General features: G+C 34.4%; 1 protein-coding gene and 1 non-coding gene across 2 annotated transcripts in view; one reads left to right on the forward strand and one right to left on the reverse strand.

The window, feature by feature from the left end:
- The window catches only part of LOC140979370 (trafficking protein particle complex II-specific subunit 130 homolog), a 21,206-nt gene extending 12,579 nt beyond the window's left edge, over positions 1-8,627 (forward strand). Inside the window, exons 10-21 of the mRNA XM_073444734.1 lie at positions 590-680; positions 2,484-2,647; positions 4,165-4,363; positions 4,754-5,299; positions 5,396-5,608; positions 5,782-6,166; positions 6,263-6,359; positions 6,453-6,537; positions 6,792-6,981; positions 7,579-7,877; positions 8,225-8,315; positions 8,412-8,627. Of these exons, the coding sequence (XP_073300835.1) occupies positions 590-680; positions 2,484-2,647; positions 4,165-4,363; positions 4,754-5,299; positions 5,396-5,608; positions 5,782-6,166; positions 6,263-6,359; positions 6,453-6,537; positions 6,792-6,981; positions 7,579-7,877; positions 8,225-8,315; positions 8,412-8,587 (2,536 nt within the window). The 3' untranslated portion in view covers positions 8,588-8,627. The remainder of the gene's footprint in view (positions 1-589; positions 681-2,483; positions 2,648-4,164; positions 4,364-4,753; positions 5,300-5,395; positions 5,609-5,781; positions 6,167-6,262; positions 6,360-6,452; positions 6,538-6,791; positions 6,982-7,578; positions 7,878-8,224; positions 8,316-8,411) is intronic.
- Positions 8,628-10,225: 1,598 nt separating this feature from the next.
- On the reverse strand, positions 10,226-10,297 carry TRNAQ-CUG (transfer RNA glutamine (anticodon CUG)). Its single transcript has one exon. It is a non-coding gene; the product is annotated as a tRNA-Gln (tRNA).
- Positions 10,298-13,906: the final 3,609 nt, after the last annotated feature.

Below are 13,906 nucleotides of genomic sequence, written 5' to 3' on the forward strand. Positions count from 1 at the left end.
AAATGCAACTTCTCTGTTTTTTTTAATATTAACTTAAAATGTAAAAGGCCCAACCCAACCTTAAACCCTAGCAGCCCAGTTAACAAATTAAATATCATATAGCGACAAGAGCAGAAGTGTGCAGACTGCAACAGAATTACAGAAGCCAACAACGTGACAGCGTGAATAAGAGAAAGGCCAAGAACCATTTATTGAAGAAAGCTCAGGTATCAGTTCTAGGGACTCTGATGATTCGATAGAAGAAGATGAACTTGATTTGGATGATTGAAGAATTTTAATCGTGTTACTTATTATAATGAACTTATTAATTATTTGTTGTTTTGTGTGACATTGTGACTTAATTATTTCATATTTTAATATATTATTCTAAGATAAATATATTTTTTAAAAAAATAAATAATGTGCGCCTTGCTTCGGTATGCGCCTCAGGCTCCAGAGCCCTTGTGCGCCTCGGTACGCCTTGCGCCCTTGACAACTATGGTGTACATGAAATGGAAAATAGTTGTGTCGGAGAAATAAAAGCAAATTGTTTGACCGTCATTAAGTATTCTGACATGTGCTTATTATCACGTCTTTATCTTATGAGCAGTGCTTCACTTAGCACGCTACCGTGGCCGAAGCCAGCAGTTTGGCCTTCACTTCCATCCACTGCTTCATCTGAGGTGCTTGCAAAAGAAAAGGTGAGTTTCAGTGAACGGAAAGTGAGGAAATTGTAGTGGGGAACATGGTAAACCGCTGTCTTTAATTTTCATTTAGATAGCTCAGTACAAGCATAACAAATAAGTCGCCTATTTTCCTTTACCATTTACTACTGAACATGAAAAAATTGCTTAATATTTTTTAATAAAATACATATTCTTACATTTTATGGACTTTATGATCATCTTCAGATGCCTCCACACTTTAGCTTGGAATTTGAAACTTTCATTTGGAAATTGATTATATTAAATGCAATTATTAGTTTATAGTTATTATTGTGATTCCTAGTGGTAAAAATTTCATGAACAGTGATGTTTTAGATGGTATCTGACATTGTTGTAGTCTTGTAGACTGTCAATGCCTTTGGTTGTAGTTTACATGAATGTATGTCTTTTGTGAAAGAAGTGTTTCTTTCCCTTTTAACCAACAGACTACTTGAAGATCTGGCTAGAATTTAGATATTTGGAAATTTCAGCCACCCATGGAGCCCAAGTTTAATCCTGATGGTAGCCTGAAAGCTTATTTACATTTAATGTCATTGTGGTATATGGATTAAAGGATATCGTTGAAAAATTTGTATTCGTGCTATTACTTTCAAAGAACTGTTGACTCTAAAACAGTCATGTTTGTGAGTTTTGAGATGAGGATTTCTGAACTCATTGCTGCAACAAATTTGCAGGATTTTGTTCTATATTTAAAATACCAACTTAGTAATGGTGACAACCTTACAACTGGATCTCTCATAGAGATCATAAGGACCTTACAACAAATTTGGAGGTAGAGTGGCATAAACACATAGGAGGAGAAGTTTACTATCAAGTTTGGAAAATAAGATCTAATTACTGCATTTTACATTTTCACTTCTTTGCATGATTTGCTTAGAACATACTCTTATGAAGTTTGGAAGGAGCTTGATCTATCAGCTCCTGAAGTACCTAAACAACTTTTAATAGATTGAATCATGATCGATACTCAGCATTTATATTTTTAACTATGTATGTTTTATATTCAAAACTATATATATTCTTTAATTTTCCAATGTGATCGACACTCACTTCTATGAACACATGCTTACATTTTACATTTCTACTGCATTTTACATTTTTACTTCTTTGCGTGATTTGCTCAGAACACTCTTATGAAGTTTGGAAGGAGCTTGATCTATCAGCCACTGAAGTACCTAAACAACTTTTAATAGATTGAATCATGATCGATATTCAAGCATTTATATTTTTAACTCTGGATGTTTTATATTCGAAACTTTATATTCTTTAATTTTCCAATGTGATCAACACTAACTTCTATGATTTTATGTCAGAAAAATGTGAAGTTTTAGACGTGCTAATTTGTTTTCTTTTCTGTCCTCTTGTTTTCTTGAAAGAATCACCTGGTTTTAAATTTCTTTTAGATTGAGCTAATTGATCTACTGAAGAGGATGTGTTACTATTATTAAATATCTATTGAATGAGTTGTGGCAGCATATATTCTGAATGAGGTGCATCCCACTACTTGTTCTGTTTTGGAAATACGGGCTGCCTATGAAAGCACCTTGTATTTCATTCTTAGGCTTGTTTCATTATAGTGAAAGTTTTCTTCCTTTGCCACTATTTTTTCTTACTATTGGTTTTTGTTACTGTGTAGATCTCCATTTTTTTCCTGGTTTAGCCATCCAATTGCTGTAACCATTTACAAATTTTTAACAAAACATTTAAGTAGTTGTTTATGCTAAAGTTATAGTGTTTTGGTGCCTTCCACTTTTGAATTTTTCTACTTTCTTTGTATAGATGATACTCCAAGAAACTTCACGGCCTAAACATTTTGGCATTCAGAGGAGGTCACTGCCTCTCGAGCCATCTCTTCTTTTGCGTGAGGCAAATCGTCGTAGGGCTTCTCTCTCAGCTGGAAATATGTTTGAGTTGTTTGATGGTCGTCCAAATGCCGTGGAGGGGTAACTAAACTCAAATTGGATCATCATAGTTTTATTTGCTTAACTATATTTCTCACTTACATGGTTAAAAGAGGAAAGAGAGAGGTTATTTCGACGCAATAATTTTAACTTCTCTGGTTGAAATTGTATACCATCCTTTTGTGTATTGGCGAAGCCAAATTACAATCCTGATTTGTATCAAAGGAATTGGCTCATAATTTCTTGTGTTCCTTTCCTGTAAGAATACATTTTACTACCTCAACTGTTAAAGTTAATGCTCTACCCCTTAAATTATCATTGAAGAATCGACTCCGTCAATTAATTGATTATTCCTTTGAAGGGTCCAAAACATTAATCATCAATTAAAGTTGCTTCTATAGGCTCCTTGACATTTATGTCTCCCAAACTATGTAGCTGTTTCTGTTTTATGTTCATCTCATCAAATGCCATAGCACCACCTATGATTTTATGCTTTAGAATTGGAACGTACAAAGGAAAAATGATGGATGAAATGTTTGAAAAATGGATTCCGACTTTTATTTAGTCTGAATCTTATGCAGATAATGCGTTTGTTCTCTAGGTAAATTTCTCGATTATATCCTCATTGAAGCTCTATATGTATATGTTAAATGTTCGAGATGGGAATTTAGAACCCCTCTGAGCACTCTGGAAAATCTCAAGTATAAATTCCAAAAGACAACTAAGGAACGGCTCTGCATGTTTATTTTTAACTGGTTGTTGTCAGCACGTAAGAGCCGTGACAAGTGATATTTGCCTTGATGGCATCCACTGGGAACACAAACAAGTTTGGGATCAATAATGATGGTGCCTCTGTTCTGAGGTCGGCATTGGCGTTGGCATTTGAGAATGGCAATGGCTGTTGAATGTGGCACTACCAACCTCCTTCGCGCCTTAGGAATAGTGGTGGCTTGGAAATATCGAAACCGGTGACTGCATGAGTTAACATGGGTATTTTATAGGATGTGACTTGATATTCTAGAATCGCATTCTTCAATTCAGCTTATAATTTCTTATAACCTTTTCTTAACCCGTACTTGTTCAGGTTCGATGGAAAGAGTCCAATAAGAATAATTAATTGCCGTAGAAGAGATCAATTGTCATTACTTAATATGGGCAAAAGAGAAATTCCGCTAATTGTGTTTATTGCCTAGAACTTTGTTCATTTCTAAATGATTGAATCTCTATATTAACTTCAACTCGTTTTGGGATTTATTTGATAATCGGTCTTTCCGTTGTTCATCTCAGAAAATTCATTCATTCTAGAAGTAAGTTGCCATTGAGAAAAGATTTCCATTTCAATGATGGCATAAAGGGACAGTTAAAATGGAATTTGAAATGTGGATGATTTGTGTGATGTGTACAAATTACCTTGGGAGATTATCTACTCTCTCTGTTTTTTCTTTTTTCTTTTTTCTTTTTTTGGTTTTTGTTTCATTCCATGGGTTGGATCTATGGGAAGTTTATACTTTGGGTTGTGAGTTTTTTCAGTCCATTTTCAATTTGTATTTCATTGGCAGTTCAGGACTAATATCCCCGTCGCCAAAAGTGAATGCAATATCCATGTCGCGGACCCTTTCTTCACCTGGCAATTTTGAGGGTTCAATTGACCGGCCTATGAGGCTTGCTGAAATATATGTTGCTGCTGAACATGCCTTACGGAATACAATTTCTGAGGCCGAACTGTGGAAATCATTTTCTTCTGTAACTGAATTTGAGGTAGTGACTTGAAGGATTCACTATTCCGTCGAAGTTGTGGATCAAGTCTCTTCCGACATTCTTTCTGGTTTTCCTTCTAAAAAATCGCATGCATCTAGTTTTACATGCTCAGAGAGATTTGAATTTAATTGACTTAAGTTCAAGATATTCTTCTCCAATCTAAGTTCCGATATGTATATAATTGGAAGCTGTTATTTCGCAAGGAAATGAAGTTTGTTCCTTTATTTAATCTTTTTAGAGCTTCTTATCTTTTGGTCTCGTATTTGCCTAAAAAGAAATTACATTATGTGGCCACTTTTGTATTAGAGAGAGTTTATTGTTGGTTGTGTTGACTCACATTTCATTTCTTTGGTCTGATCTTTTGTGCAATCTGGGCTTCTTGCGTTTCAGCAAAAATATCTGGATCTGTCAAAAGGTGCGGCAAATAATTACCATAATTCGTGGTGGAAGAGACATGGGGTTGTCCTTGATGGTGAAATTGCTGCTGTCTACCATAAGCGCTCAAATTATGATATTGCAGCAAATCTGTATGAGAAAGTTTGTGCACTTTATGCGGGTGAAGGATGGGAGAACTTATTGGCCGAAGTCCTCCCAAATTTGGCAGAGTGTCAGAAGTTACTGAATGATCAAGCTGGCTATTTATCTTCTTGTGTGAGATTGTTGTCCTTGGATAAAGGATTATTCTCAATAAAAGAGCGACAAGCATTTCAATCTGAAGTCGTCCGTCTTGCTCATAGCGAAATGGAGCACCCTGTGCCCCTAGACGTATCATCCCTGGTAACATTTTCTGGCAATCCCGGACCTGCTCTGGAGCTTTGTGATGGGGACCCTGGCACTCTCTCTGTAACTCTGTGGAGTGGATTTCCAGATGATATAACTCTTGAATCATTTAGTCTTACGCTGACAGCTACACATAACACTGATGAAGGAGCCAAGGTACTTGTTCTGTGTGACAATTCAACTTCGTTGATGTCATGTAATGATATTGCATCTTTTGCATTTCATCACATTTTATTTCTCTTGAATGTGTAGGCAATAAAGAGATCTGATGCTATCGTCCTAATGCCTGGGAAGAATACAATCACCCTCCCAGTGCCCCCCCAAAAACCCGGTTCCTATGTATTGGGGGCTCTCACAGGACATATCGGTCAATTAAGTTTCAGATCTCATAGTTTTTCAAGGGTTGGCCCTGTGGACGCTGATGATTTTATGAGTTACGAGAAACCAACGAGACCAATCTTGAAGGTATCACATTGTGCATGGAAATTGAAATAATACTTTTTTGCTGAATTGGAAATATTATCAGTGCACGCATGAATGGAATTCCAATCCTTTCATTACTTAGCCATTTTTATTACTTGCATATACATTTTCTGCTTTTCTACCTAAGAGATTCATCACTTAATGCTATTGTGTAGGTGGCAAAACCAAGGCCTCTGGTTGATCTTGCTGCTGCTATTTCATCTGCTTTGCTGATGAATGAATTGCAGTGGGTTGGAATAATTGTTACACCAATTAACTACTCCCTGAAGGGTGCTGTACTGCACATAGACACTGGTCCTGGCTTGAGGATTGAGGAGGCTCACGGCTTTGAGATCGAGAAGCACAGAGAAGAAGCATCGCAGAATAGAGCCAACTTGACTGATGCAGAGGATTGCCTTTCTCGTACTGGAGCTGAAGTCAATAAATTGGCTCTTGAAGATGGCAAAATCAAGTTTCCCAATTGGGCTAGCAACATTATTTCGGTTTTATGGATTCCACTGCGGGCCGTTAGTGATGGGATAGCTAGGGGAGCAACTGCTGGTTAGTCATTTGCATAAACTTATGGTATTCCATCTCTAAATTAAAAGATCCTTCTACGGTTAAGATTTGCTATTATTTTCATTCATATCTTGATAGGGATGGTTGTACCCCAAGGACAGAGTGTGGTGGATGGTTTGAGGATGATAGCTCTAAAACTCGAGTTTGGAGTTTCTCATAACCAGACGTTTGAAAAGTACCATTTTCTTTTGCCTTCCAATTTTATTTTCTTCTAATGTTTTTCCAAAGAGTTTGGAGTCAAATCTAAAACAATTGCGATCAATCACAGGACAATTGCTGTTCATTTTACAAATCCTTTTGACGTGAGTACACGTGTTACAGACAAATGCAATGATGGTACTCTGCTATTGCAGGTATTTATTGCACAATTTTCTTAACCAGTCACGTTCTTAAATTTGTAGACTAATGAACTTGTACGACATCCTTGTTATTTTAGTACACCAAATGGAGTTTTGTGTGGCATGTACTTTTATTTTTTGTGCACAATCACGTGAATTTAACCTACAAAACTGTGGGGAAGCCTAGTTTTTTTATTGACTTGTATGAATAAGGGTTGTGAAAAAGTGTATCTTCCATGTTCTGTCTCCAACCTTTTACTTTTGTGCAGGTCATACTGCAGTCCCAAGTGAAAGCTTCGCTTACCATCCATGATGCTTGGCTGGACCTTCAAGATTGCTTTGATCATACTGGCAAAGGTGATGGAAGACCTGTCTCCAGGTTCTTTCCATTGACTGTTTCACCAAAGTCCAAAGCTGGAATGCTGTTTAGCATCTACTTGTTGGACACGTCGATCAATGGTAAATCCAAAATTGGTTCCTTTCACTATTATTTTTCTGCCCCTTTGATTCAACTCTCAGATTTAACTGAAGTACTGGATTATTGTACATCTGCAGTCAACAAGACGATAAGATCCATCCTTCTTAGTTGTTCACGCATTGCGCGATATTCATATTGTTATTTACAAGACTTTTGGGGATAAGTATTCAAAATTTCAAATAAATTATTACAATATTGTAAAGTATAAAAATGTTATAATTAGTTGGAGCAGACAGGAATATCACGGATTGAATGGTTACTGTACCTGCTAGGAATCGACCATTTATCCTAACCTTACAAAGCTTCGTAACCACTGAACCCTTGCACCTGGAACCCTTTGGGCTCTATTGAAGACTCCTTAGTTTAAAAATTAATTAATTCAATCAGAACCTTTCATTGCTTCCACAGTGGCACTTTGGAAAATATTCTTGATCAACCTAAAAATTGTGATGATTTGTCATGATTAGATAGACTCTCCTTAAACTATACCAAGTTGTATAAGATTTCAAAGCAAGCTTTTTTACATGGTCTTCTACTGCTTTGTTTTGTTATCATCTGTACACATCTTCCTCATACAGATAATACAAAGGTGTTGCGTCCAGATAGTCTATTAAATATCAGATACAAAATACGTGGATCCAGAAAGCTTGGAGCTCATACCCCTGTGGCTGATGGACTCCCAGAATCTGGTAATGATGACGAACTATTTTTCACCTTTAGGAGCGCCCTTACTTTACAGAGACCAGTGCTGGACCCTTGCCTTGCTGTTGGTTTCCTTCCTCTCCCTTCAAGTGGTCTCCGAGTTGGACAACTTGTGACCATTGAATGGAGGGTTGAACGGTTAAAGAATATGGAGAATGGTGCTGCTGACAACTTAGTGAGTCTTTTAAGATTTTGTTTTTCTTAAATATTCAAAGTTAAAACATCATTCTTTCGTTGCAATTCTACCTAGGCTACCATTTGATGTTTTCCATGAATGAGTTGATTTATTTCACCAGGTGGATGACATACTGTCGCCAGGAGTCTGATCTGTAGTGATTTGTTATCTATGATCATGTTGTTAGTTGCCCATTTAATATATAGTTCCTTGACATGACAAAGTTTAGCCATTATATACTTACAGAAGAAAACTGTCCAATATTCAAATAAAACGATATTGGACTTGTACTAAATTGCAGTAGGCACATAATCCATTGGAACGTCTTATTTTTTTCCCCGTGACAGGATGAGGTGTTATACGAAGTCAATGTTAATTCTGAGAATTGGATGATTGCTGGAAGAAAAAGAGGATACGTTTCACTCTCCACAAAACAAGGCATCTCTATATCCTTATTGTTTTCCTCTTCACCCCTCCCCCATTTTGTTCTCTTAGCAATGGGCCATCTTTGGTAAATTTCATCTTCTTCTTCAGGTTCCAGAATAGTGGTCTCAATATTGTTCTTGCCCTTGGTGGCTGGATATGTTCGCCCCCCGCAACTTGGCTTGCCAAACGTCAAAGAAGCAAGTATAAGCTGCAATCCACCTGGACCGCACTTGGTTTGTGTTTTACCTCCTGCACTTAGCTCCTCGTTCTGTATACCTTCTTGATCGCCTTTCTTGAGTACCATATGTTGTAGAGTATTACAAAGTGTGTCAATCTCTTTGATTTTCATGCTCTTGCCTTGACATTGTTCGAAATCTTTTCATGATCTTTGATTTATTAATCCAATTTTTGGGTATTGGCTTTCTAAACTCAATTTTACTGATGAGGATTCTGTGCAATGTAGTGATTCTAGAATTATCGATTTGTTGTTTTCAATTTTGTCCAAATAAAAAAACAAATGATTGTTTTTTCGTTTGTCCCCGACGTTCCAAACTTTTCATGCTTATGTTATATCTGCAGTTTCCTTTTTTCCGTAAAGGATTTTTTTAATTAATCTATACTATATATTAAGTTTGGGTCTAATATTGACAAAATGGGACACCAAATTTCTCTTCCAATTTTGCCCTTATGTTAGATCAATATTACAATTTTTTTTTTAATTTCAACAAATTTTTTTTTATTTTTTTAAAAATTTCATTAATTCAAATTTCACTTTAGTCTCTCGATAATTTGTCAAATTTCACTTTAGTTTTTTGATAATTATAAAAAAAAACTGTACAGAGTAACTAGTTTTAAAAAAACTAGGACATATTTAATAAGTGTTTCGAAGAGCTTGTACTTTTTTGAAGGGATTCATTTAAAGAGTAAAAAGAAGTGTGTGATGAGCAATTGTAGGAAGAGTTTGAAAATAAGCTAATGTAAACTAAAATTGAGTATTTGGAGAAAAATTGTTTCCAAATTTTTTTAGTGACAACATATCTTTTAAAATATGTAACATTTATCTTTTCAATGATCTAAATTTAGGTAAGGACAGCAACAATATATTTATAAAATTATTATTATATTTTTTATATTTTGTATAAAAATTAATTCATCTGCTTCAAATTTATATAACATTAATAAAAAAAATAATTAAAATCGTACACAATATTTTTTCAAAAAGAATGGAAATGAAAATTATAAAAAAAATTAATTTTTAAAAAATAGATTCTTGTAATAAAATATGACTTGAATTTTATGATAAATTCTTACGAACTTATGTATAATAAAATTTTATATTTTAGAAAATCTTCAAAAATATAAATAAAAATTGAAGATAATTGTAGAATTTCATAACTTTTTAAAGGATAAAAATGTCAAATAATAATTTTAAAACATTAACAAAATAGAAAAAAACATCTCAATCTTATTTATAACTTTTAGTTAAAAATTATAGAAGTTGAAGAAGAATCAGATATTCATAAACATCCCGAAACTTTTTCAGTCTTCCACCCGACTAAAATCCGAAAAATACTTCCTACAAACTGTTTCAAACACTGCTGGTAGCATGTTGGTTCGATTTATTTCATCTTTCTCAACCAAAGAAAAGGAAAAGAACAATCATTGTTCTACTATCTATAAGATATAATTAAACTCCAGCTTATTGAAGAATCTATTATTTTTCAAACACTGGTAGTTATAATTTTTCTAAACGAAATAATCTGCTTAAAAAATTGCCTTGTCTGGTTTGAAATATAAATCAATTGGTTCAATTATTTTGATTAATTTAATTTTTGATAATTGGTAACACAAACATTTAAAATAAAATTAAAAAATTCGTAAAAAAAAAAAAAAAACTATGGCAAAATACTTTGAAAAATTGAAGGTCCCACCGAGATTTGAACTCGGGTTACTGGATTCAGAGTCCAATGTCCTCACCACTAGACCATGGGACCACCTTGTGAGAAGAGAGGGATATTTTTAATACTTATTCGTTTCAATTTATCCCATTTGCCTCCATGTCTTCCACCTGATTTTGTCATGATTATTATCGCTTTTAGCTCTGAAAATATTAACGACCATTTTGTTCCTTTCAGATTAATATTCTCAGTTCTTACAAAAAGTTCATCTATAAATAATTTGACGGAGCAAACTTAAATTAAAAATTTGTACGAGTTTAATTTATGAATTTATTTATTTTTTTTTACAATTATTTATTTATTTAGATGAATTTTCAATTTTCTTATTTAATTATATAATTAATTTAATTGATACATTACCATGATTTCTTTTTTCCCATAATTACTTAATAATTAATTAATTGATATATAACTATATATTATTTCAAATAAAAAATTCAAATATACAATTAATATTGAGTGAGTCTCATGTGAGACCGTCTCACGGATCTTAATCTGTGAGACGGGTCAACCCTACCCATATTCACAATATAAAATAATACTCTTAGCATAAAAAGTAATACTTTTTCATGGATGATCTAAGTAAGAGATTCGTCTCACAAATACGACCCGTGAGACCGTCTCACACAAGTTTTTGCCTTTAATATTTTTAAAAATTTTTTTACTATGCATTCTTTCACATGAAAAGTGGAGTTTGATTTTTGAATTTAATTAGTTATCATTTTCTCCATAATTACTAAATTATTATTTTAATTGTTTATTTAGGTGATTTTTCAATTTTCTGATTTAATTACCTAATTTATTTATTGACATATTACTGTTGGATCGAGAAATTTTATGTTTTGGTGTTAACAAATAGCTAAGATAAAACTGACCTAAATGAACTGGTCTAGTTGAACAAAACTGATACAGTCCCAAACTGAAATAATTCTTATCAGATTATCAGTTTTTGATAGGATCGGTTTTGACACCAACAAAAGTGTTTCAAACACAATATTCTCAATGAGCTGCAATAGTCATTGTTCTAAGAATGTAAACACCGATGAATTAAATCGACTTTGGTTTTTACATCAAGCAGAAAATACTCGAAATAATCTTTCGTTAAGAAAGCTGATCAGTTTAAAGTTTTTAGCTTGTGTAAACTGTATAACTGAAATAAGAGGGATCAGTTCGATCTTTTATCAGTTTAGTTATGGTGAGAACTGAACTGATATCAGCTCAACTGATCAAATCAGTTTCAAAGCAAGTTAATCAGTTAAAGACAAAAGATATGTTTATAGATGTTAGGAGATTTCAACTGCTCCTACGTCACCCCTTCTACCTCAAGGGTAGGATACACTAACAGACTGAAGGTCGCACCTCTCAGTCAGCACATTGTTTAACGTCTCACATGCAAGGACTACACATACAATTTTAACGTCTTTGTGCGAAGAATACATACACACTAACATATTTTATGTTTCTATATTTGTGAGTGATTGTGTGTGCGTGTATGAGAACTGAATTTATGTTTCTATATTTGTGAGTGATTGTGTGTGCGTGTATGAGAACTGAATTTATGTTTCTATATTTGTGAGTGATTGTGTGTGCGTGTATGAGAACTGATATATGAATATAACACGAAGGTGTTCTCATACACTGAGGGAATTGTTCTTTTAATATAAGCTGATAACACGTTGAAGTGTTCCCTCAAATCTGGGCTGGTTGCTTCTTGAAGCTGATATGCATTATGAGTGCCCTTTCTTATCTGTTTTCATCCGCACACACTTATTTTTGTTGATGGTCTTGATCTTGTATATATAAGGGCAATGTAACCGTAAATCAAGACTCATCAAATATATTCGTTGCAGTTTGAATCCGTTCTTCGAAATTTGTGTCTTGTACTTTCTGACTGCCATTTCGAAACGTATTGAATTTAAGTTCTGCTGCAACATTCATTATTGTATTTTGATCGTACAATTGGTTGAACCTTTAAGCAAAGCTGGAATCCACTTGAGAAGCTAGTGGCGATATGCGAACTGGTCTGCTCCAAACTGGTATTATGAACTGGTTTAGTGAAAACAGTTGACTCGTCAGCTGAACTAATTTCACTGATTTTAGTTTAACTGGTCAGCTGAGCTCTTCATCAGTTGAACTCTTCATCAACTGGCCGGACTTTTGAAGGTCTTCTGCCAAACCACCTATCAACTGAACAATCAGTGGAATTGTTCTTTGATATATCAGTTGGACTGGTTCAGTTTGGGCAATCAGTTGGTGTAGGACCGAGCGCTTGCCGCTTTACCAAAAGCTATAGCTGGTGGTAATTGTGCAACTCAAATCTTTTAAACCGCACAACAGCTCAAGCACCACGGTCACAGGTTCGATTCTCATTGATTGCAAGGAGTGCAATTATTGGGAGGGAGATTTTTGGGTGCAATAATTGTCCCGGCTTGGTAGAGCGATCGAACCGTGCACCACGTTTCGATCGCTCTACCAAGCAGGGACAATTATTGCACCCAACAGTTGGAAATTTCAGTTTGCGTCTCGATAGCTTCAGTTTTGACTTGGTAATTGATGAGCTTTCTGCGCACTTAGGTATACTCGTTAGAAACAAAACAACAAGTTTTGTTAAAATCAAAATTAGGATTGCGAACATGAAATGTTCCAACATTCTCCCCTTTTTTGATGATCACAAAACTTGAGCAAATAAAGCGATTTTAAAAATAAAATCTTTAACATTTAATAATTCTCCCTCTTTGTGAGAATAAAAAATATTTAAAAAATTTAAGCGTGTAAAAAAAATTTTTATAGTTCGAGAGATAAAACAATTAAAAACTCCCTTCAGAAACTGAATTAAAAACTCTCCCTTAAAAATATAATCATTTACGCGATTAAAGAAGTTTTTAGCATCTTTTAACATTCAAGTAGTTTAGACAACAAATATGAAGATAGCAGTTCAGTTACACAGAAACTAACTGGATAAACATGATGTTTATTTAATTAAATATGCGTCCCTTGTATCATACATTTAAGCTCACCATGTGTAACAGAAATTGTTACTACAATAGTAAATTTTAAACAACATCAAATATCAGTCAGTTTATACATAATAGAACTTGATATACCAATAACCGGTTGCCTTGAACACTTGAAATGCTGCATCAATCTTGAGTTTCTTTAACAGAAGAACAGCAAATTGCCTTGGACTTGATCTTTGTGCTGGCTAACTGGTCTAGCTGATGCAAACTGGACTCAACTAATGCTGAACCGCATTGATCATCTACTTTGATCTGATATGGCAATAAAGCTGTGGTATAATGCTGATGATTAAGCTCCTAATCATCCAACATTTCAGTTGGTAGTTGGGTTTCGTCTGTTGATCAGTTGAACTGGTAGGATGACAACTGAAATCTGATCCGCTGAACAGTTTAGCTATTCTGCTGTCAGTCTGAACTCAAAACCCTGCAAGCTGCTAAAACAACCAAAATTATGGAGTCGAGAGAAGTGGCTACAATGTTAGTTGCAGATTCAAAACTCTTCTCACTTCCCACAGAAAACACATATAAAATTTTTTAAATGATTTTGAATGCAATTTTAAATATCATTTTGAAACATTTTAAAATATCAGTTTTCAAATGTTTTTCTTAAAACAGCTAGCTCTAATAC

Source organism: Primulina huaijiensis, chromosome 6 (assembly GCF_012295235.1).
Source record: "Primulina huaijiensis isolate GDHJ02 chromosome 6, ASM1229523v2, whole genome shotgun sequence".
In the NCBI taxonomy this organism is placed as follows: domain Eukaryota; kingdom Viridiplantae; phylum Streptophyta; class Magnoliopsida; order Lamiales; family Gesneriaceae; genus Primulina; species Primulina huaijiensis.